Below are 25417 nucleotides of genomic sequence, written 5' to 3'. Positions count from 1 at the left end.
AAAAAAAATAACTTCTCAAATACGTTGTGAGAACATTGTGAGAGTTAACAGTGGAGATAAAAAAAAAATAATGCAATGAATGTGTTCAAAATAAATATCACAGGAACTCCCGTGTTCCTGATTTTTTTTCTTTTTGTAATTGATGTACGGGAGATGTGCATGGCCTTTAAAAAAAAAAATCCCAGTTTGAGCAGTGCATTTTACCATTAAATTTTCAACATTTCTCCAATATTCTTAATTAAGGAGCTCAATATGCTCTATGTTGTTGATTCTATAGATATGCAGATGTTGTGCTGATGGGGTAATTAAGTAATTTGACGTATTTCTGCAAGTCAAGAGTGTGTGTCATTTTACATAGTGCGAGACCCATGCTAATGGCGTCAAAAGAAAGTACCTGAAAGGAGTGTGTTGATAACAATTTACCTAGTTTGTTTTTAATTTGATATTAAGGCAAACCCAAGGGGTGTGTTACTTGAATTTACCCTAACTATAAAATTTTGTTTATATATCTATGACAATTACATATCTTTAATCAATTTAAGCTGTTCAAATACCAAAAAAATATATCAGAGTATATTTCACTATTTTATATCTGTGACCATTTGATAATTACTGAAATGGGATATCAAGGATGCCAAATAGTCCCAAAATTTCATTAGCCACAATAGTCAAAACCACAACTTGAAGATGTAAATTCTCTTCTAAACTTGCGGTGATTTGATTCCACAGTTCTGGTTCAAGATCCATCCAAGCAAGAACCATAATTTCAATACATAATATTTATGCTTTGCAATATATTAATAGAGAGTTATTCCAGTCAAGCTAGTAGGATTGCACCAAAGGAATGCAGCTTGAATTCACTTGCTCTTTTTAGATTCTCTTGAATAATCATTTATCAGTCCCCCAACATCTTTCCAGAACAGGCCCTCCACCAAAACTCCATCCTTCGTGAACCTGCACGAAGAATATTCGTGACGGTCAATTAAGAGAGAACAAAATAAATGCAATTAGAAACTCTGAATGCAATATAATACATGAGAGAGAGAGAGAGAGAGAGAGACCACTTAGTGATGCTTTTGGTGAATTCTACTGGTTCCTTCGCTGATATTGATTTGGGATCTGCACTTGCTATAGTAAGTGTGTACACATCAGAAAATCTCGGTAACTTGGAAGAGACCATCAGGCCGGTGCTGTTGAAGGATCCCTGTACAGAAAAATGATAGATAATAGAAGAAATAATGAAACCAGTTATTGGCAAAGCAATATCTCCAAAATTAACTTAAGGTCAAATGTCCATATGCAAGACAAAGTTAGGCAGTCATTTAAACCATAACAAGTAATGAAATAAATATAACTAAGATGGACAACAGTACAAGTTAATAACAAGTTTAATATGCTTCCACCCCAAAAAAAGAACAAAAGTTCAAGATGTAGAACGTTTTTTTTTTTTTACATCCACGTCCATAACTATGTTATAAATTTTGGCCATCATTCATCAGAAATTAGAATCGTAAAAATTCTAATGAATCGTGCCAATTTTGGTTCCTCGTATCATCCAGCAGTTACCTGCACCATACACTAAATGTTGCTGCCCCAAACATGTGACAGCATTTTCCTGCTGAAATGGAATATTAGTACCAAAATTGCATTGTACATCAAGAACAGAATTTTTCCCAAGCCAATATTTGGCACGTCCCCTCTCTTCCAGGTCCATCACAAGGACAATGTAAACCAAGATTTGCTTTATCCGGTATCTAACGAAAGATGACTGTCATATATTGAAAATGGATATTCTAATAAATCAACCCCCCTTTGCAAAGAAACACAGGCCCGAATCTCTCTCTTCTTTTAATAAAAGAAAGTAATAGAGGAACAGAGTGAAAATGCTACTGTAATACTCAAAAAAGAGATCATCTAAATATGGGTGAAAATGCAAAATCTCAAAGCAATCCAACAATGTAGAATAGAAACCCGGCGATGCCAGAGATGGGAATATAATTCAAGAGTTTGCTGAGGTGCAGCCCAACTAATCCCTGACACTCCAACTAACAGCAAGCTGATGGAAACACTAGTTGGCAATGAAGTAACAAAAAACTTGCCACCAGATTGTTGTTTTACACATGCAACATATACTTGGGAAGATAGCCTTGTATTTCTTTCATCATCACTTTTAGAGCAAATCAGAAGTGTTTTATCCAGATTCAAGTGGCATGAAAGAAAAATGACCAGAAAGAAAAATGAGAAGGTAAAGAAAGGAATGGAGAGAGTTTCCATCTTCAACCAGGAAATGAGTTAATAGTTGGAGATGCGCTTTGGACCTTTGGTAACATTCTAGCAAGATACTTAGTGTGGGGGTGATCTTCATAATTGCCACTTACAAAAGAACACTTGTATCAGAGTATGTCAGATTCTCAAAGGGGGATTGGTGTGCAAGTCTACGTTCTTCAGAGTTCTTCAAACAAGGAGCTTACTTTTGTAAGCACCAATTTTTTTTTTAAAAGCCCAATAGGAGTAATTTGTTGTGTGAGACCCTTTTAAAGTGTTATGTTGGGGACACACAGTGAGGTTCCCTTGGAAAGGGCTCTGGAAGACCAAAGTGTCTTCTATAGTATCTTTGTTTGTCTGGATTGCTGCTTTACGCTCTACACTCTAGAAGCTATCTTAACCATTGAAATCTTGGAAAGGGGAAATATTATTTCATATTGACATTGCTATGTAAGAGGTCTGAGGAGAATATTTCAAATGGGCATTGCTATGTTCGAGGTCTGAGGATAATACCAATCACCTTCTTCTTCATTGGTGCAGTGTCATGTGATTTCTGGTGCGTATTGTTCTCAGTGTTTGGTGTTGGCTTGGGTGATGTCCTGGACTGTGGAGGAGATGCTTAGTTTTGTGCTAGCAGTAAAGTTTGTTAAACTTAGCAAGCAAATTTTTGTCTAATGAGAAGCAGGCAGTAGAAAGGAATGTACCTGCTTTTGCGAATGTGAAAAATGTGGAATCGTAGGATTAAGAAAGCAACAATGGACATTAATAGTTTCTTTGATTCTTTACACTCTTGTTGACTTTTTAGGAAAAATAAGTTGTATAGAAAGAGTCTAGAGCTTGCCTCTTTTATACTCTGCCTGAACATGGGTGGCAATCTCTCTTGTGCTTTTTGTACAAAATACAAATTTGCACTTTTAGAAAAAGAAAAGAGAAGAGGGGAGTGAGGAAAAAAAGGTGGACAGAGATAATGAGGGAAAGGAAGGTACATTTACTTTCACAAATTTCTTTCTGGCATCACCCCTTGTACTAACAATATTAATATATAACGATGTACAACACAGTAACAAGATGGAAACTGCAATTAAAACAGGCAACGTAGTACTGTGAAGATAGGAAGGACTAATGAAGATTGGCTTCTATAATTTAAAGACTACAAGATGGAGTTAATTTTTACACCATGAAAGTCAAGATGCATAATTTCCAACTTTCTCAAAAGATTTTCTTAAAAACCAATTTCAAAACTAAGAAGTGAAGTGGTCAAAAAGAGGCAGTTAACTTTTACACCATCGAAGTCAAGATGCATAATTTCCAACTTGCTTTAAAGAATTTATTCAAAACTAATAAATGAATTAGTATAAACCTAGAATTCACAACAATTGACAAGATCATACAAAAGTTTCAATGATGAGCAGAACCATTTTTTCCAGCTGCAGATATGCTAATCTGATACCATCAAGGCATAACACAGTGCTTAAATTCATGAGAAATTATACAATACCCTGGGGGTACTTTGACATGTCGTACCCCTCTCAATGAAAACACTTCTCTATTATCAAGGAAAATAGAGTTTTCAATGGGAGGGGTACCACGTGTCAAAAATACCCCGGGGGTATTGTATACTTTCTCTAAAATTCATAGGACACTTGCAAGACTAACTAGACTACTCTTCTCTCTTAAATTCATCCAGGAAACTATAAACATATTGAAGTCTCTCCTAGAGAGCAATAGTATTTATGCAATCAACCTCTAGAATAAGTAGATTAGAATTAGCTTAATCATATTATTCCAAGTTTGTTCTTATTCTTATCCAGATGATCAGTAGACAAAAGAAGGAAGGCACTAAAAGCCCTAGCTGGTAACTTCTCTAGGTGACTGTATCATAGTACCTTCGTCAAAGTTCTTCTTTTCTATTTACTTATTTATTTTATTTTTATTTTTATTTATTAATTTATTTATATTGGGTGGGGGATAAGGAGTGTAATGGATTTGGGGGAGGCCGCCATTGTACCCAAGAAAAAAAAAATGACAATAACAATTATGCACAGGAGGAGGCAAACATTTAAAAATAAATAAATAAGGTCTAGAGACAAAGACAAATATAAATACATTCACTAAGTGAAACCAGTACAATTAAATTTCCATTTGGAAGAACAGGCGTACTTACAGTAGGAGGATAGGTAAACAAAATTGCATTCTTTTCCTTGGTGTATATGATCAGCTGCAATAACCCATTGAATACAATATACTTGCCAGAGTCAAAGATCAAACACATTCTAAAACAGTGACATTTATATAATACTTGAACATCTCATGCAAGTTCCACTGGATTCCAAATTTCAAATTTTAGGACATTAAAACAGTGATTTTTTTTAAAATAAAAAAAAGAGATTGTATGAAGCTCAAAATTTTAATTTTCTTTCTTTCTCTCCGTTCTAAACCCAGCGTGGGGATAAGAAATCAAATGAGTCTTCTCACAGTTTTTTATTTTTATTTTTTCAATTTTTGAGAAAAAGAGACACAAACTCAATGAGACTCAAAATGTTCAATTGATTCTCTTTTCTAGCGTCTATTCAGTAAACTAAACAGATGACAAAATACATCAAATATCAAACACAAAAATAAAATGTCACTAAGAGGATATAATATGATGCAGCCGATCAGAAAATTTCTGTTTTCAGGGAACTTCTTCTTGTAAAACTGAGCAACGAGAGCGATGATGATGATGCTCGTTCCCATCAACAATCTAACGTTACTCATCCTCACATCTTCAATGTATCCACGGTTTGTAACGATCTACGAAATAAATTGCACAGATAAACCATAAAACCCTATAAATCAATGGCCTCAGTTAACATATACATATATAGAAAGAGAAGGAAGAATTTTGCGTGGACTAAACGATGAATTGCGAATCACCTCAGTGACAGATTCGTCGAGGATGTGTTTGATGGAGTGATGATCCAACAGATTCGCCTTTTTAGGGTTTTTGTTTGCGGGGGTGGTGGTGTCGTTGGATGCCATGTCTCCCTTCTTTTCCTGCATTTCGAACTACTAGGGTTTGTCTGATCAAAGCTGAAGACTTTGTAGAGTGAAGCGTTACAGACCCGGGACGACCAAGTCTGTGAGACCTCTCAGATATTGTGAGTTGTGTGGGCTCACGAAGTGCGAATCTGGGGAACCCCTTGATATACCGTCTTTTATGAAAGAAAATGAGTAACTTCAGGGGGTGGTTTAGTAATGTTTATTAAAAAAAAATAAATAAACAAATAAATAAAAGTCAATCTCAGTTAATAATATGTATGGTAAAATTATTTTTAGTTTTAAAATTTTGTAAACAAAACACCAAAAACACTGTATTTTCGATCACGATCTCCACACTGAACACTTTTCGCGATTTCTGATTATTTAAAGTCTATGCACAATAGCATTTTTTCTAAAAGTGATTTATAATGATCTAAAATTTATGTTGTGACAGCATTTATTTTTTAAAAAGATATTAAATGATTTGAGAGCATGTGGCCTGGTGCGATCATAATATGTCATGCAATCAAATGTGTAATTTTATTCAGCTTTTTGTTTCGATCTCAAGATTACTTAATAATTTCTCATATCTTCGCGTCTCAAAGTGTGAGAATGTTGAATACCTCTAAGAACATTTTGAAAGTTATTTGTTAAGAAAAAAAAAAGCTTCACTTTTCCGTTCATTTAGTAGAAAAAGAAAATCAACGAAATGAAATGAATAGGAATTTAGGAGGGAATATTTATGAGAAAGACTATCACCTTGAAGGCAATGGTGCAATTGCTCAGTTGTGAATAGATGTGATCTACTCGCAATGATATAATTTTGATGAGTTCTATCTTTATACTTCCCTACTTTTTAATCTCCCCGCCTTATTTTGTATGACTGGACTGATGAAAATTTTCGAACTCTACTTATTTTCTTTTTCTTCTCTATTCAATTATTTATATTCACCTCTTCTATTTTGATTACAGAAGCCATCATGAAATAAGCAGAAAATGCATTCAATTCTAGACACATTCCTTACCTTTTTCTGAATTTTGCCCTAATTTTAGGACTATAGTTCTCCTCGTATCACTCATTGTTGTGTACAGCGCCATAATCATTTACACTAATGCAAGGAAAACATAAATTTAGCATTGGAGTGCAACAATTCACTAAACAAACACGCGTATAAAGAGTCCTGATCCTTTGCAATACAACGCAAGTTATACACTGCATCTGACGGTCCACAAGCCTCACACGTGGTGCCCTATGAAATGCTAAATGTTCAGTTCAGAATGGTAGTTACTTCAAGATTCATAAAACGAACTGGATACTTTAAAAACTGTACTATTCAGTTCAAATCACATGTCTAAAGAGTCGAACAATTACATTGCACTACATAGTTTTATAACACAACGTAACACTAAGAAAATAAACCTTTCTGATGATTGAATGATTTGGTGTAGTATCATATTATTATCCAATAAATCAAAGTATTTCATGTTTACTACAAGGTACAGAACTTGCTTGTGAAGGCATTTAGAGAGAGAGCTCCGGTCATGGGGGCTTTGATCTTGCTATATTAACGGCATCCTTCGTTAATAACCAGCGACTTGCCTTGACAAGCTCTTCCTTGACCATGAACAAAATAGCAGCTGCAAGGACGCTTTGCACTATTTTTGTGCCCATTCCCTTGTAAAACCCGTAAAACCCTTCATAGTGGATCATCTTCATGATAGCATCGAATGTGCCTGTATCACAAGAAAGCCAACGTCGTCACTACACACACAATATTGTAAAAATTAAGAAGAGGCCGGATCAGAGGAAAAAGAAATAAAGTCATTCGAGGAGCTGCATCTCAACTCAATCGCAGCCATAAATTTTTAGCCAACCAAGATTAACTTCAAGATATGATGGCTTTTAACAGCATAATTCCAATGACAATCTTTTTTTCTTTTTTCCTAATTGGTACTCATACACACTTTTCTCTTCTGAGACTTGAACCACTGACGGGCCTGACCTCCCTTTAGAAGGTAAAAGGCTGATACCGCTAGGCCACTGGCCTGTTGGTATTCCAATGACAATCATCACATATATGTAGAATTGGAGGTATTACTTCAAATCAAACCAACCCACCCAAAGAAAATAAATATATAAATAAGAATAATAAACTGTCTTATATTGTAACAATGACACCATCCCCCCAAAATTAATAATAATGGATAATATTTAGAAGTCGAGTAAAAAACAAATCCAGTGCTCGGTTGCATTCTCTTTCATGTCTAACGCATAGAATGCAAGTTTATAGAGTGTATTCAGGTCCTATCATAAAAATAGACGAAACAGACCATGGTTAATGGGTTGAAATTTTCATTATTCCTGATATTAGAAAAGGAACAACAACTCAGACCTTTATACTGATGCCTTTTGTCTCCACCAATAAGTTGCTTTGCTTGAAGCCTCGACTGCAAAGGCAATATAATTATTTAGTAACCTAAACAAACAAAGAAGAGAAAAAAACAAATAGAACATAATATGGATACAAATAAGGCTATTGCAACTGTTCTAAGGCCAGTATGCATTCCCGGTTGGTTTTGGCTGGGCTCCCATTCCTTTTCCTTTTGTCCCTATTTAGTCTCCTCAATTATTTGCTCCTACCAGATATATGTAGTCACTGTTCATGCTTAAGACCCTAATTACCAGCAACATTTCATCCAATTAAAGTACCTCCCAGCCAATATTTATTTTAATAACATACAATGCTATATTAGGTATAAGAATATACAGCTTTACATAGACAAAATAAAACTCCACTTCTATCCTTTGTAACTACAAATATCCACTAACACTTGGACTCCACTTGTATTTGTCAAACAAGGATCCCTAGGATCCTTATGGCTGGTGGAACATAAACCGCTGCCCTTCGGAAACCCAATAGTTTAATTTTCCTAAGGAGCGCTTTCCCAGCAACCAGGTGGTGGAAACTTTTAAAGGAGCTGCTGACAGTGCTTTGGTTCAATTCTATTGCACTTGCAGACCCACAATACATTCTCAAATCAAAACACACACGCACAAAAGACGAGCAAGTGAGATTTTAATATAAAATAAAGGCCAAGAAATGACCTGCTCTTGCATTTTTGAAAACTTTCACAATCCTATGTGACCTTTTACTTATCAAAAGTAACTAAAAAATTGGAGTAATACATTTCAGTCAAATTTATTTTGACAACTAGAAAGGCTTGATCCAAATCAAATTTCAAAGAGTTATCTTGCAATTCGGAGAAACACAAATTAACTCAGCTGAATTACAAAAGCCGCCAAATGCAATCTCATTTGTATGAGCACACATCAGTTACCTTCACAACCAAAAGAGGATATGTTACAACAGTGGCTCCAAGTTTTGCCAAAGCTCCAAGCAGAAATATCTACAAAAATGGGGGGAAAAATGGGGGAAGGTAGAATCGTGATGTCAAAAAATAGAAAATAATTAAAATGGAGGTGATACTGGAGCTTGTGGAGTTCCAAGTAACAACTGACCTCCGAAGCAGTTATATCATTATTGCCCTTCTTACTGGAGGCACGCCTTTCCTTCCGCTTCTTCAACAAGGTTTCATACAGCATAAACTGTATGGAAGGATTACTCACCTGATGACATCAGTGAGATCTATAAGCGATCATCCAATGCCACATATTAGAATCACTTCTCACATACCATGAACAATGTTGGGCAAACACCTGTCCAGAATCCCAAAAACCCAGCTTCATCATAAACTTCTTGAATCTGTACAGGGTAAACATTACTAATTAAAAAGATAGCAGGCTGGACTCCGCATAATATGCACAGTAACAGTGATAATGATGGTGATGATGACTAGACTTTCTATGGTTACAGCCAATTAGAAAAATGAAAACAACCCTAGCCAACGTCACATCCTCATGGCGAGTTGTTCACCACAAAGTATGTTTATACAGACACAATGTGATTTGCTCAAATAATGCCTTGTTCAAACTTCAAACATCCAGTACATAGAATTTGAAGCTAATTTCTTCCCAGAAGTCTTTAATAGAAACTGAAGCTTCCAGTAGGGTATGCCAAAAAGTTTCAATGACACTACAAAAATGTGTAAAGAATTGTAGACGAACAAGTCATTATTCTACATACCGCATGGTTAGTTCCATAAGGAGGAGGCTCCGCTGCAGCAACAATTGCTTCATCTGAAACAATTGATCGAGTTTGACTAGGTTGGGATTTCTCTGTGTGAGTCTGCACGATGAACATGATTTCGAGAATGAATTCCAGAACTTAAAAACCCTGAAGTCAGAGTTTGCATAGCCGAGGCCAAAAAATACTGCAAGATCAATTTCAGAAAACCATATATGGGGATTCAAGGATTTGGATTTAGCATCAGTCAAATTATATTGTAAAATTAGTTCCACCATCATTATCGTTAGTTGCAATCAGATGAACACTTATGAACATTGGAAAGAAAAGAAAATGGTCCTCTCTTTCTCTCTCTTATTGGAGGAAATCTCAAAAAATCTCCACATCTGAACGTCGGACTTGAAATGGAAAAACATAGTAAATCATATTCAGTATTCTTTTATTGCAAAAATAAAAAACAATAATTGTAATATAAAATTCTTATCAACTATTCTGATCACCAAATCATAATTCAATAACAAGATCATTATCAAAAGCATAATTCTGTCGGATTAGGATTTATGATCATGAATTGTAGAAAGTGTATTCAAATAAAAATTCTAATTTTATCATCTTGGAATTCAATTCCAAATTTAAAAAGTAAAAAAATAAAAAAATAAGTATAAATCCAGCAGCTGAACCAATTTTTGTTCCCAAGTGGCAGAGTGAAAAGTGGATACATTTGAAATGGTCAAGATTTAAGTCATTTCCTAGCTGAATAAATGACTAAAGGGAACAAGTTCAGACAAAGCTGCATATACTTTAACAAATTGGAGCTGTCTACATATCCCATTCAAGCATTCTAGCATATAAGGATCCATCTTTACAATTGAACTTTCATAACTTGGATCAGGATTGATACCAGAGGATTTTAAGAGGATCTTACAGTAGCTCTCAAATCACATAGAATCCAACTTACTGGGACCAGCAATACGATGTAAACCCTTCCTACCAATCATAACAAAATGTTGGTGTTTTACAAGGAAATTGGCCTATATAAATTGATTTCACTTCCATAAAAAACTTAAAAACTAACTTCAGTCAAAGGAAAAGAAAGAAAGAGAAAAGAACAAGATAATAATGTCGAACTGAAACACCCTTTTACAGGATGAATAAATTTTATTGAAATGACTAAGTTTAACTTGGATGATATTGATTATTCCAATTTCATGTCATTGAATATCAAAGACTTATGGCAAAAGGCAACCAGTTTCTTACCTGCATTCGGGTAACAACTACCCATATAGGATTAGTCAACAACACATTCACACACCTGTACAAAGGGGGAAAATAAAAAAGAGTAAATCACCCAGATACAAGCCACTTGACTGAAACTTGTCCATCGAGTGAACTTGCCATGCCACTTGGCTATGCAAATATAAGCCACTTGACTGACAATTACTGGTCCATGCCAGTAAGGGGTATAAGAAGAAAAAGAATAACTATATATGCCATAACTGTAATTTTTTATAAGAATATATGTCATAACCGTATTTGAAGTTCAGTGATGGATAAAATTTTTAAAATACTCCATAAACAAAGTAAAATACCCAGATAAAGCAGCCACCACAAGTGACGAGAACATCCCGACTGACCCATCACCAATCCCTTTCTTCTTACGTTCAAAAGCAGTAGCTTCAGCCTTGTTCCTGAATATTTGATAGAAATAATAGTAAACACCCTGTACCAAAAAAATTTGATTGCATAAGAAATCAGAAATCTACATAAACAAAGTGATTGCACATCTACAGCTAATAGGTAATAAAAAATACCTCCTGTCCAATGTGAAAAGATCTAACCTATTGCTTATAAATTTAAAATTTGATAGGAAGTTCAGTTTGGGGCAAATAACACAAAGAAAAACGAACATTAAACCATCTTATATCTTAACAGTAGGAATTCCAAAGTGTCTCTAATAACTGGCGATTGCAGCCCACTCCTTATATATGTGTGGCAATCAGAAAATTTACAACTCCACAATCATATAAAATAGATCCATAAATCTTGATAGATTATATCTTACAAGTGAGTTAAGAGTTAACTTCAGGAAAAAGAACACATCTTACAGAGAGGCGGAAATAACAAGATCATATTGCATTGTGATAGTGAGAATGTACTGATCTAAGCAATGAAAGCTCAAATTCACTGCTTTAATGCTATGGCTGGAGCCAATCAGGCGAAGGCTACTGCTACATTGGAGTACCATATGGCTTTAAGAAAGCATGACTCATCAACAACACTCCCATTAATTCATGCAAATCTGCTTCCAATGTCCATTGACGTTAATGCAGTGTATTATGATATGAATGCCTATAAGTTCTTGAGGGATCAGATGATATACAGACATTCTCAGGGCTGTCCTGAACATGGCTTGAAGTATTCTCCCATCCGAGGAAGACGCTGAATGCATCAGTAATGACAAAATTGAGTATAAACTAACATTCTGATGCAAAAATTAAGCAAGCTTCAGTTGAGTTGAATTGTCTCAAGTACCATGTCCGACCAACACACAACAATAAGCCACCAGATGTTAACTTGAGTGGTGTCTCCTGCCACTCCCAAACTAAAAAGTGCAAGGTGTTCAAGTCTCAGTTGGGATGAGGGGCATGTCTAGTATCTTATGGGAGAAAGAGAAAGAAGGGGGAAAAAAAAACAGAAGAAGATGAAAACAGAATATAACAACAATGAAAGAACATCATGATAAGAAGATTCTTAGGAATAACAAAAAGATTACTTTTTTCCCATATCATCTCCCATGTTTTGAAGCATCACATACTTTACTTGACTAATCGAGGTGAATGATCTGGTATTATTAAGATGTGCAAAATTTGGACATGTTAAGCTATGTTGACAATATAATATTTTTGTGCTTTGTTTGGACAATTTTAGTATAGTGCATGCATACATATATGCTGTCTAAATTTTACATAGTGTTGTACTAGATACCCCTTAAATCAAACATTTGTATCATCTTGTTTGCTACTTGCAGTATGCTTCCCATTGCATTTTTCCATACTGTGTTTCTACAATTTGATGAATTTATGAATTTGACACAAATTGATTATGCATATCACGATATATCAGTCAAATGAAGCAGAACGAAGCCCCACCCAATACTGTGGCTGCGACCAACTCTTGAAGTTATGTTTGGATACAGTTACCATGTGATTGTGATGTCATCCAGATTCATTTTTGGTCTCTTTGTATAATAGTAATAATATTCTACCCAATATGTATACTCAAGCTGACAAGCCCGAAAACAAACCTAACATAAAGCATTCACATAAGGTGAAATCATAAAGAATAGGATTTTGATTTCAAGCCAATTCCCATGGAGCAATGGCAGGAGCCTCGTGCATTGGGCTAGCCATTTTGTAGCTGAAATTGAAATCTTACAATTGATTTTTTGGCAAAAAATTGAATCAAAAGGCAAGTTATACATGAAACCCTCAAAAGTAGTATTCATTGTCACTTTGTTATCATAAAGATGACTATAACAAACTAAATAAATTAGTGTCGACAACCTGTTAGGTAACCAATCCATCAAATGGCACGTTTTCCACTGTCATGGACCACTTGCACAATGATGGAAACAGGACACCAATCTGTGGCAGCTCTGTGCCATTAAACACACTAGCTACTCGCTCGACTCAGTAAATATGACAAACAAAATGATTTTTCTCGGGCAAAATAGGTAAGCAATCCAAATTTCCTTTTCTTTTCCAAGGTTTTTCTCGGCAACCAAACAGATGACTCATGTATTGTGCCCAAATCCAACTTACGAGCCTTACAAATAATAGGGTTCTACCATCACCAAAAATGAATCATCGTCTTTCAAACTATCAATGCACAACACACAAACAAAAACTTAAAAATAAAAAATAAAATAAAATAAAAGGTGAATTGGAGGTTTAAATAGTCCACCTGAGACGCAGCCGTACCGACCAACGACGGCGCTAAACCGCCATACAGGCGATCCCATCCCTCATGCTTAACAACCTGTAAATTATCAATTCAACATATAAATATATAAAACAAAATGCTAAAAATAAAATAAAGTTACATGTAAACATCAATGAAATGAATAAACATAGACCTGACACATTTGTTCTACAGTCCCAAGCTTCCTCTTTTCTTTCTTCGGATCTCTTTCCGTTTGTTGACGAGTATTTACCTAGAGCAAATAGAAAACGATATATATACATTATATGTATGGAAATTCAAGCGAGAGAAAACATAAAAGTATTGAGGAATAGTACAGTTTGGAGAGGATAGGTGATGAGCTGAGAGATGATTCCTCCGCCAGCTCCAGCGAGTCCATTGATCACGGCGTCCGACATATTTTCTCAGGAAAATGTTTTGTGGAGAGAGAAAAAGGGATCTGATTCTAGAGAGAGAAAGGGGGAGAGAGACTATCTATGAGTTTGGCGGTAGCGAGGTATTCGCTATCACACAATCTGATGGCTTGGTTTGCTTTGGGCTATGTTTGGTAGGGTGGGTTTGAAAGGGAAGGATAAGATTAGTTATGAGGGAAATGGAAGGAAAGGGAAGGGAAGGATAATTTTAATTTAGTATTGTGTTTGGTTGATTAAGGAAGGAAAAGGAAGGGAAGGATAATAATTATGTTTGGGGAAAGAAAGGAAAGGAAAGTATTTCGGTAAATTTACTATTATACCCTTTTATAATTTAAAATAAAAATTAATAACTTAAGTATGTAATATTTGTAAAAAAAAAAAAAAAAAAAAAAAGAAAATAAAAGAAAAAGAAAAAGAAAAGAAAAATATTAATATAAATATAATATTTTTAGGGTCATCATTTTAGGGTCCCCGCCTCCATCTCTATTCTCGTTCTCTCTCTGCAACACTCTCTCTCTTTTGCAACTGCAAACCACAAAACTACAACAATCCAAGTTCCAAACCCATATGTTTATCTATCATTTGCAAGAATCAAAGGTTCAAAACCCATATCCGCATATTGTTTCAGATTGTTCCAAAAATCAAAACCCATATCTTTCAGTTTCTCTTGCCCGCTGTTCTAGTTTGGGTTCGCCGTTTCCATCGCCGGTTGTTCCAGTTCGGGTTCGCTGTACGCAAGTTTCAGCCGCTGTAAGCTTCCCCCCTCTCTTTCTCTGTGCAATGGCTAACTTATATGTACGGGTTTTGTTTTGCTAAATCAACCAATTAAGGTCTGTAATTCTTGTTTTGCTTAACTAAATCCTTGATTTTGTGTGGGTAAAATTGGCATCACGATTATCACATGTGCCATTGCCTTCCTTTTCCTTCCGTTTCCGCCCATTTTTGAGAGGTTAACAAATCTACTGTTCAAGCCTTGCCTTAACCCTCCAAACCCTTCCCTCTCCTTTCCTTCCCTTCCACCAATTTTACCCAAACACAATTTTTTTATAACCTTCCATCACCTTCCCTTCCCTTTCCCTTCAAACCCACTCTACCAAACTGAGCCTTGGTGTTCCGTTCAAGAAAGAAAATGACGTTGATAGAATAGATGGCTCTTTGCCCTTTAAGGATAACGTAAATATACAAGGACATATTTCAGATATATACGCGTATATTATGTACAGTATATTCTATTTAGATCATTCTTCTAACAAAAACCATAAAAAGTGGCCGAAAGTTAAACAAAATAAATTATTAAAAAAAAAACTACACAGACATTATTAAAATATAATTAATTTTTTTAAATAATTATTTTTTATACTTAAATCAATTATACAAAATCACGAAGAGGAGAGATTGACGACGTGGGAAAAGTATATAAATAGGTTTTATTGTATATAAAGCAAAACGTTGAGTGTTAAAATAAATATATATGTACAAAATTAATACGAATTAAGAAAAATGTCTTATGATAAAAAGGATTAAAAAATGATAAACAATGTGATAAATTCATTTACACGGTATAAAGGTGAGAACAACAATATTTGAGTTGTAGTAGCATTTATAAAGTTGTGGCCTATTTAGTTTTATGATGGATAAAAATTTATGATACATGTGTCTCCTTGATAATATCACTGATGATCTTTTATGTATGGAAGAAAAAAATTGAATAGAAATCAGAGAAGAAATGATGGATGAGACATTTTTAGGGAAAAGATTAAGTATTCTCTTAAAAAAAGAATAAGCTCATAATTTACCATGTTCTCTAAACCAAAATGAAAGAAATTTTTTAAATTATTTTTACCATTATGAAAAAAAAAGTTTAATTGTTTTTATTATTATATTTAATAAAATAATTATATAATTTAGAATAGTATTTAATTTAAAATTTCTATAATTCACTTTTTTTTTAATTTATTTATAAAAGATGAAGGATTGGTAATCCTTTCTTATATCTTTTATATCCTTATATCATCTCTAAATAACAAAAAAAAATTAGTTTTTTCCTTCCTACCAACACAAAATAAAACAAAATTAAGAGACATGTGATGATACATTTACAAAGTAAAAGTGATACTAATTTATAAATTTTAAAATCTTCTTACAATTTTTGTCCTTAAAGTAATAAAATTTATATTTATTACTACTTTAATACTTTCATTTTCAAAGTTATATTATCAAGAAAGGCAAGCAACTAGTGATGGCTCTTTACACTCTTGCACTTTAAAAAGTTGGAGGCTTGAAAATGGAAAAGTTGAAGATTCATTTGATTTAACAAAAAGTGAATATGTGTAAACAAAATAAATAAATATATAAAATTATTTGATTTACAAAAATACTACTTTACAGAATTTAGACGATTTAGTGAATATAATTTTACTTTTTATTATTTTTAAATAAATAAAGAGACAAAGGGCAAAACCGTAACTTAAAACCACAATATCCTCCTCAACTTTATCCCCCTACTTGCATAAGTACCTAACCTTACCCAAATCTCTGCAAGGAATCCTCCCTCATCTTTCTTCTTCTCACACACTTCCGGCGCAAGTTATCACCGATACCTCCATGGCAACCTCTCGTCCTCCACCCAAGCCGCTCGATCTCGACATCACAGTCGTCTCCGCCAAACACCTCAAGAACGTGAACTGGCGTCACGGTGACCTCAAGCCCTACGTCACCTTCCGAGTCGACCCTGAAATCCGGTCCACCAAGCACGACGACTCCGGCTCGACGCGCCCGGTCTGGAACGAGCGGTTCGTCGTACCTCTCACCACTCCTCTCCAGGACTCCATCCTCGTCCTCGAAGTCCTCCACTTTGGACGCCTCGACTCAAACCAGAACCTAGTCGGCAGTCTCCGATTACCACTCACCGACCTGATCGACTCGGACGATTCCGCCCGACTCGGGACCTACGAGCTCCGCCGCCCCTCGGGTCGCCCCCACGGCAAGATCCGGATCAAGCTCGCCGTCAGAGAAAAGCCCTTGCCTCCCGCGCCAGATTACCATATTACCCCTCAGCCCAGCTATTATTACTCCACTGCCCCTCCCCCTCCTCCTTCTGCCCGGGACTACTCGGGTTACTCTCCCTCGCCGTACACGGGTTCTCTTCCGCCACCGCCACAGCAACCGCCTCTGCCATCTCAGCTTCCCAAAATGGCTCCGCCTCCGCCGACAAATGGGTATCAGTTCGGCGCGTACTCGGATCCGTATCCGGGGTACTATTCCGGGTATTACTCTCAGCCGCCACCGCCGCCGCCACGGCCGTTCTTTGACAGGCAGTTCACTTACGGCGGACCTAGCGCGCCGGTGGATTATACACCGTATGATCAGAAGCCAAAGGGAGGGAAGATGGGGTTGGGAACTGGATTGGCGGTCGGAGCAGTGGCGGGAACTTTGGGTGGACTGGCATTGGATGAAGGATTGAAGTATGAGGAGGACAAAATTGCTGAGAGAGTCGAGAATGATTTGGGTGTGAGGGATAATTTCAGCGATTATCGCGTTGATTATTGATGATGCAAGTGAATTCTAGGGCTTGAAATTGAAGTCTTGCCATGAGGTAAGTTTTAATGGCTAATGGTTTGTGTTCGTTTTGAGACATCAATATCGGTGTGTATATAAGCTATGTTGATATTTGGGGCTTTTTTAGTGCTTTGGTGGTTGTTTCCTAAACCGAGTGAAGTAAGAGGTTATTGGGTAATTAATAATAAATGCTATGATGTTTGAAGTTGAATCTAATGCTTGTATGCATATGCGTATGCTTGTTTTCCATGTTACAGTCTGGTACTAGACTTTAGAATATTGAATTATTCTTGGTGATTACTGGTCTAACTCTATCCTGCTCGCTTTGGGTCTTAATTCTCAAGCCCCATGTCAAGGTTTCGAGACAGGTAGAGAGAAGAAAGAAAAAATATTATTGGTGATTCAAGTTGCTTAATAGAAATGGGAGGCCAGAGAGCAAATGAACTTAAACTAATGTCATTCTTCTCTGATAGCTTCGTAAAATTGCACCTCAATTGTGATCAATGTGGACTGTAATGTAATCCCGTGGTTTGTTTTAGTTTTGAGACATCAAGGTCAGTGTGTAGATAAGCTATGTTGATATTTGGGGCTTTTTTAGTGCTTAAGAGTTTATTGGATAATTAATAATAAATGATGGTGTTCTTTTTTCTTTTCTTTTTTTTTTTTTGTAGTTTACTACTTTAATTTAGTAATCTAATGCTTGTATCTATATGTATATGCTTGTTTTCCATGTTACAGTTTTCTACTGGACTTTAGAATATTGACTTATTCTTGGTGATTCAAGTTACTTATTAGAAAAGGGAGGCCAGAGAGCAAATGAACTTAAAACTAATGTCATTCTTCTCTGATAGCTTTGTAAAATTGCACCTCAATTGTGATCAATGTGGACTGTAATGTAATCCCCTGGTTTGTGTTAGTTTTCACACATCAAGGTTGGTGTGTAGATAAGCCATGTTGATTTTTGGGGCTTTTTAGTGCTTTGGTGGTTGTTCCGTGGACTGAGTGAAGTAAGGGTTTATTGGATAGTTAATAATAAATGCTGGTGTTCTTGTTTTTATGTTGTTTGCTACTTTAATTTAGTGTAGCTGATGTTTGAAGCTTAATCTAATGCTTGTATGTATATAATTCACATTATGAAATTGTAGCCGAATTAGATTATGTCCTTGTTTCAGACCTAGTATATGCCTTTAAGAGATAGCAGGCTGTATTCCCGGACACCATTGACTTGGCAGTGTGCCGTGCAGGGGACATTTGTTATCAACTATTGTTTCAGGAATCGTGAAGATTGGGTCATTCTTAAATTGGTTTGCCTTGGTTGATTAAACAAAAGAGTCTTCAATATGGAATCTAGAACTATAATAGGAAAAAGTTGTACTTCATTTTCTGTGCAACAAACTTAACCTGATATATACTTTTGCTCTTCTTCCACAAAAAATCCGGTTAACAGTTGTTCCTTTGCACTCCATTTCAGATTTTTCAATGAGTGGTAATTCCTGGAAATTGTATCACGAAATTTTGTCGTCTTGTAGTTTCATGTGTGGGATTCATTATCTTTGGGTAATGCTCCAATATAGTAACGAAGCTTGGTCATGTTGATTAGCACACTGTGTTAAGGCATCAATAATTAAGACCTGCTTAACATCTGCAATGTAAGTACTTATCTCATTTTCATGTTTTCTCATTCCTTTTTATTTTTTTATCATTCTCCTCTTCTTTTTCTTTTTGATTGAGTCTCATTCTCATTAATGTGAATGGTGACATAGAGGTCTACACATGGTGCCTGATACAAATCGTGGTTTTATGCATTTGGATGGGATCATATGAATGATTTTATTCGTTGTTATTCATTTACTCAAGTTGATAAAGGAGCCTAGGAGCTTCCTTAGTGATTATTGATACAAGGTTTGATAATCAAATACTGTTTTTAGTTTCATTTTTTAGTTTATGACTTGGCTGTTTGATTGACAATTCTTGCTCTGTTGGCAAGTAAGTTTTGATGGATGTCATGTTACAGCCTCCCTATTTCCTGTTTGAACTTCAGACTCTTTGTTTTTAGTCTCTTTATTTATGAAAATCCATCCTCACTGGACTAATGATGTGCAAACAAAGTGCTTTTCATAGTATGTTGTTAATAACATTGTCTACAGTAAAAGTCACATTAAAGTGTTATGAAACCTAATTGAAGCTGCTGAAAATAAGTAGGCGATATGCTTGTTTTACAGCCCGGTTTTCTGCTAGGCTTTCTAGGTTTAGAATTGTTTTGACAGCATGTAACTGTGTTGTGTACATAAAATCATTTCCATTGTAGAACAGCAAAGTTCATATCTACCACATAGAATATTAAGTGTTTTACATTTTTATGAGATGTCCAGGCAGGGACACCGAAAATGGAGTGAAGTTGCAACCTTATCAAGAATAGTATTTTCCTTGTCATAACAATTGTCTGTCCACAAAGCTCGTCTACTGAAGTAGTGATCATTTTTGCTCAAAGTTGATACTTTTTCTTTTAGATTACAATTTTAGACAAACCGATTTTGGGAGATATAAGAATATTGATCTGGAGTGATGTTGGATGAAGGATTAACGCAGACAAGGAGGGTAATGAGGTCAAAAACCACGAGGATGGAGCAAAAAGATAGTGAGGGTTACAGTGCAGATAAATTTACTTTCAAAGAGAATCAAGAGACCATCTAGTGATGGGTGGCTGTCGCAAGCGAAGTTTTCCCAATGCTGGTGGTATACGTGTGCCCGCTTTTGTGTGTGTGTGTGTAGAGAGAGAAAAGAGGCAAGTGAAGCGGCAAAATCTAAGTTACGGGGGAGCAATAGCAGGAGCACGGAAATAGAGTGAGCGCGCCTTGTGTGTATAGAGAGAGAAAAGAGGTAAGTCACGTGGAGCCAGAGCGAGTACGAAACGGGAGAGCTACACCAGTTCAGAACAATTGTGTGAGAACAAGAGTAAGAATATGCGCGGAACACGAGAGCGAGAGCGCACACAAAGCGTAATTGTTGACTTAAGAAAAGAGTAATGATGCTCTACGAGCAGCATGATATATCTTTGAGTGAATTGTGCTTATAAAAAATCGACTTAAATGAATCTAAATTCTATCGAAGAATCAACTTAATGGATACGAATCCTCTAAATTGAAAGCTCTGAAGGTGTAGCCGGTTTAATAGATATTAACTCGATATTGTGAGCTGAATTAATTCAATGTGAACTAGTGATTATTTTCAAATTCATAACAACAGGGCTGAAGGTGGAACATCGGATAGCACCACCTCATTCGAAAGTAACTAAAAAATGTAAGAAAAAAATCCCACTTTCGTTATCTGTCTACTAAATCGTTGGCTCATAATATGAACCAGTAAAGCTTCAGCATGATTTGAAACTTATCAAAGCCAAATTTAACAAAAAGAATGCTTTTAAGAGAGCACTCTTGTCAAATGATTTAATGATTAACACTTTTAATGTTTGAATCGAGAGTTCATATTGTAAGACTTACCTAATCTTATCAATAGTTAAAAAAAATTTCTCGAATAAATCATGAATTTTCTAGGATAGTATTAAAAAAGATCTCATCGAAAACTTATAGTAGCTTGTCAAACAAAGGCTAAGAAAAAGAAGAGTACAGGTATGACTGGCATGACATTCACGATTGGATTCAAAAAAGCACAAGACTCGGGCAATTTGGCGATGAAAAAACTACTCGAATAAAGGGCAGAATTAAGACAGAATCAACAAGAACTTGACCGTAGCAGCTTAGGTCGAGGAAATGGTTGCTTCAAGGCAGCTTGCTACTCAACAAGCTTGCCAAGTTCCACCCCATAATCCCTTTATTTATCTTCTCAACCAAAGAGTCAAGTGCCCGCCCTATTTGTAGTAGATCTTTCTGAGCCTAGAAGTGGGTTCGCAAGGCAAGTGAATATTAGAAGAAAACAAACATCGCGAAGAAGATTACAGATGTTCTCTACAAGAAGCGCTAGATGAGATTACTGAGAAGACCTTGTCTGGGCAGGGAAATGGTTACACAGTATGAGTTTTCACTCATACTGTACCCCTCCATTCTTGCATGACTGGACCACTAATACTTGCCTTAGAGGAGAACTCCGCTTTTTCGAAGCTTTGACTAGTCTTTGTGGCTTGTCCCACAATTGGTCACGTAGATCCCTTTTCTTACTCTTGAAATTGGGTCGAACTCGGTAGGAGCATTGGCCTAGCATTGAATGCTATCAGCCAAGTTAGCAAAAAGTAAAAACCAACTCTGAGTAAAAAGTAAAAAGATACTCCGAATGGCCTTTGAGATAAAAATAGTCAAGCTGGAGCTTTCTTTTAGAGCTCATCACCACTCCTCTTGTTTAAGTTGGGCCCATTTATATAGGGCCTTGGCCCAATATGATCCAACAATATACAGGTCATTTTGAATCTAGCCCACTTCTGACGAACTAACCAGCTAACCTTGAAATTTTTTCTGTGAATGATTTTTTTTTTCGCAACTGAAACGGTACAAGAATCTTCAAGGTCTGAGGCTATCAATCCCCAGATTTACTACGAGAGAGGGAAGAGAATTTTGCAATCCACGATCTCTTTCACCCAGGAACTTTCAGTTTCAGGTAATTCATTTAAGATTCAAGCTTCTTTTTTTTTCCCCTTTTCCTTCGCTTTCTCGCCAACCAAACAGAAATGTTCCAATATGATTTTGCTTTAATCGAGTAATTTGCAGTCCTCAGATAAAAGACAGTCCACTTAGCTAGAATTAGACACCGTGAACGCAGAAGCTAGCTCAGTCCCCTTTCTCTAATCTTCGCTTTCCGCAAATTACGACACTAACGGTACTTGAAACCTGATTTCGTTTTGATGAGTGATAAAGATAGATAATTTCTAAGAATAACACTTTTGATTTTTGTAATTTCTAGCTCATAAAGTAAATTTATTGTGAGAAATATCATTTAGAAGCCATTGGGGGTTTTCAATGAAGACCCTAAGAAGTTTTTTGAAGAATTCAGTGGGTTTTGTTTGTATAGTGATCTCTGTTTCTTGCCTTTCGGTTACGATTGTTTCGATGCTTAGGCTTCCAGACGTATCAGTGGGAAATAGTGCAATTCGTGCCTTAAGACCCCATAGATCCAATAGATTTGAGAAGGTTTATGCGGATAGTATAGGGAAATTTGGGGAAATGATGGTTGATATGTTGCCTAAAGATCTAAAATTTACTATATTTGTCCCTTCGGAGAAGGCGTTTGAGAGGGACTTGAGGCTGCGGGTGAATGAGAGTTTGAGTGCGGAGAAGGTGAATGATACATATGCAATACTCACTCGAGTATTGGGTTTCTCGGCTGTGCCTCGGATGATTTCTTCGGTTATGTTACCATTTGATAAGGAGATCAATTATGATTCCTTATCCGGATTTAGATTGTACATTTCGAAGGGATTAGATGGAATGCTGGTAGTTAATAGAGTTAGGTCAGTGCGGGTAGGTCTTATGAAGGGTGAGATTGTTGTGCATATAATGAATGGGGTAATCATGGATGCGGAGTTGGAGCAATCATTTCAGCCTGATGAAAATGAAGATGATTGAGTGGAGATGACAAGTTACGCGGTGCTGACAGGAGACTGATAATGGTAGATGTATTGGCTTCAAGAAATGTTGTAGTGCAGTATGTTTTGGTTCTTAACTAACAATCTTGTGATGTGAATTTGTATAAGAACTCGTGAGTTCAAGTCTGTGTACGGTTCTAATGGAGTTCCCAATCTTACGAAAGAAATTAGTTTCGGTTCTTCTTTCTCGTGTCAAATGATCAGTTTTGTGAACAAATAGTAGCATTGAACATTTGTATAGAATGATAAAGCTTATACGTTGTAATTATTTTTACCAAATAGCTGCAATGAGATTCGTTATAGTTGTAACTCTGACCAGCAAGGCACATTGTGCATGCATTCTGGCTCCAAGGCCTTAAAATGAAACTATACCATTTTATTGAATTCTATTGAAGGTATTTTTGTATTCTGTGGAAATTGGACCACCTTCGTGATGACTTGAAGTAGTGGGGCTGTACATATGCTCTGCCAAAAAGTTCATAAGTGAACGCCAATATCATATCCATGACTTCCATGTTCTATTTCTCGATCTTTCAGAAAATGCATTTGAGGTTTATGTTTTATGTTTTTGTGGTTTCAAAAGCAGACTTGGGAGTTAGAACACCAGAACTTAGAAAGCTAGTTCTCTTGTGGGATATAATAAACCCAATCGTGAGTCTTGTGACTTACCTTTTTGTCATCCTCAGGCCTCATTAGGATTCACTTATTAGAGGTTACGAGAGACCACTAGTGTGGTGAAGATGGAATTACATATTCAATAATACTCTCTTGCATTTCCAGTTTCTTAGCTGTCCCTCAGATTATTTGTTTATTTTTACTTACTGTTTCATTTGGTGTAATTTATTCATTTTTTTTTTTTTTTTTGACAGTTTTCTGATTTTATTATTACCATTGTTATTATTTTTAATTTTTATGCAACACAAAGTTGGAAAGATTACATATTCTTTCTAGTTCTTTATTTTCAGAATGTTTTTAAGGAACTGAATTTGTTGAAGCCACCTTAAATCTATATGTGATTTGAGACCTAATTGTATTATTCATCCCATAGGGCCATAGCTACATAATTAATGGCCTTTAAACAGGGGAAAGAAAGCATTTTAAGACTTGTACATGTGTGCATCACACGACCAAAATTTAGTACTATTTCATTTTTTCAATTTTCTTCCCCCTTTAATTAGATTTTATTACTGTAATTTATTAATTTTAAGCGCAATCTTTCGGGATTCACATTGATAAATACATATGAATCAAATTTCGCTTATTTTTGAAATGAAAATTTATGGTAAGGAAACATGACCACGATTTCTCTACATTTCTCACAACATGATCTTAATTGCATTAAGAAATTGGGCTTAAATTCAAAAAGGAGGCTCTTCGCTATATCGTGCACCCACATCTCAAACAATTGACACATACGTCATAGAATTCGGACATAAAAAATAAATCAAAATTTGATCTTAGGAGTTCCTAGGAAAATACAGGAATCTTAACTATGGACGTTAACATTGACCAAGTTGTTTGGTTATGGTAACATAGTCATATATATATATATATACACACTAGTAAAAAGCACGTGCGATGCACATGATGAATATTTTTTAATTTATATAATTTATATTTTTTAATTATTTATAGTTTTATAAAAAAAAATAAGCAAAATAGTTTCAGGCTCATAATGCCTTAGAGAGTAATAATTGTCATCTCAAAAGAAACAAAATAAGGTTTTTCATTGATGTATAAATGAAAACTATAAACATTTAAAAAATATATGAAATAAAATTCTCTACTTTACAAAATATTCATAAATAAATACTATATAAAAATTCTATATACTATAAAATCTGAAAAGGTACCAACAATTTTTAGATTGTAATACTTGTCACCACAAAAGAAACAAAATATATTAGAAAATTCAAAACTATAATTGTTTGAAAATAAAAGTATTCTTAAATTATTTATTTCTCAATTTTTATCTTTTTTGCATATCTCATTTCTTCATGGAATGAATCATTGTCAAGTGTCAATTCTTTTAATTCTTCCACCGCAAAATAAGTTTTTACGATTTGTTGTTGAGTATTATCTATCTTCACCAGGAAAAGAAAAGATTTTCCTTTGCAGCTTGTCACTTTGTTGCTGAATTCATCCATGTCTTGTAAAAAGAACAAATATAATTTAAAGCTATTGAGAAATTCAAGTAAATATTTTTTTTTAATTTAATTAAAATTTTATGAATAAGAGTGGAAAATTATCTCAATTTGTAATTGTAGTAAATCATTTAGTGAACAATTTATAATGTTTGGCAATCATTGAACATTGTTAGGGTTGCAAGTGCTCCAATATGTTTCATACTTCGCACTTTAATTATCATCATAAATATGCACATGAGTAAAGATAAAGAATTATGTATTTGTAATATTATTAAACCATTGAAATAAATACAA

At 35.3% G+C, this 25417-nt stretch overlaps 4 protein-coding genes across 4 annotated transcripts; 2 read left to right on the top strand and 2 right to left on the bottom strand.

The window, feature by feature from the left end:
* Window positions 1–609: 609 nt before the first annotated feature.
* LOC132270837 (signal peptidase complex subunit 2-like) lies at window positions 610–5455 on the bottom strand. The gene is made up of 5 exons (XM_059772048.1): window positions 5182–5455; window positions 4907–5058; window positions 4430–4511; window positions 1062–1204; window positions 610–954 (listed from the first exon to the last, which is right to left on the bottom strand). Exons 1-5 carry the CDS (start codon window positions 5305–5307, stop codon window positions 858–860), a joined length of 600 nt encoding a protein of 199 aa, XP_059628031.1. The 5' UTR covers window positions 5308–5455; the 3' UTR covers window positions 610–857.
* Window positions 5456–6600: 1145 nt separating this feature from the next.
* On the bottom strand, window positions 6601–13943 carry LOC132270836 (peroxisomal nicotinamide adenine dinucleotide carrier-like). The gene is made up of 11 exons (XM_059772047.1): window positions 13730–13943; window positions 13567–13644; window positions 13395–13469; window positions 11021–11151; window positions 10689–10743; window positions 9432–9533; window positions 8982–9050; window positions 8807–8914; window positions 8626–8694; window positions 7680–7734; window positions 6601–7020 (listed from the first exon to the last, which is right to left on the bottom strand). Exons 1-11 carry the CDS (start codon window positions 13808–13810, stop codon window positions 6827–6829), a joined length of 1017 nt encoding a protein of 338 aa, XP_059628030.1. The 5' UTR covers window positions 13811–13943; the 3' UTR covers window positions 6601–6826.
* Window positions 13944–16338: 2395 nt separating this feature from the next.
* Window positions 16339–17594, top strand: LOC132270835 (actin cytoskeleton-regulatory complex protein pan-1-like). The gene has a single exon (XM_059772046.1). It carries the CDS (start codon window positions 16430–16432, stop codon window positions 17372–17374), a length of 945 nt encoding a protein of 314 aa, XP_059628029.1. The 5' UTR covers window positions 16339–16429; the 3' UTR covers window positions 17375–17594.
* A 4233-nt stretch (window positions 17595–21827) lies between these two features.
* Window positions 21828–23997, top strand: LOC132270834 (uncharacterized). The gene has a single exon (XM_059772045.1). The coding sequence runs from the start codon at window positions 22351–22353 to the stop codon at window positions 22954–22956; it is 606 nt and encodes a 201-aa protein (XP_059628028.1). The 5' UTR covers window positions 21828–22350; the 3' UTR covers window positions 22957–23997.
* Window positions 23998–25417: the final 1420 nt, after the last annotated feature.

The sequence above is a fragment of the Cornus florida genome, unplaced genomic scaffold (genome assembly GCF_030987335.1).
Source record: "Cornus florida cultivar Cherokee Brave unplaced genomic scaffold, ASM3098733v1 CherokeeBrave_3.0.0_Hap2_Chr08, whole genome shotgun sequence".
Taxonomy (NCBI): Eukaryota; Viridiplantae; Streptophyta; class Magnoliopsida; order Cornales; family Cornaceae; genus Cornus; species Cornus florida.
This window is presented reverse-complemented; position numbering and strand designations above follow the sequence as displayed.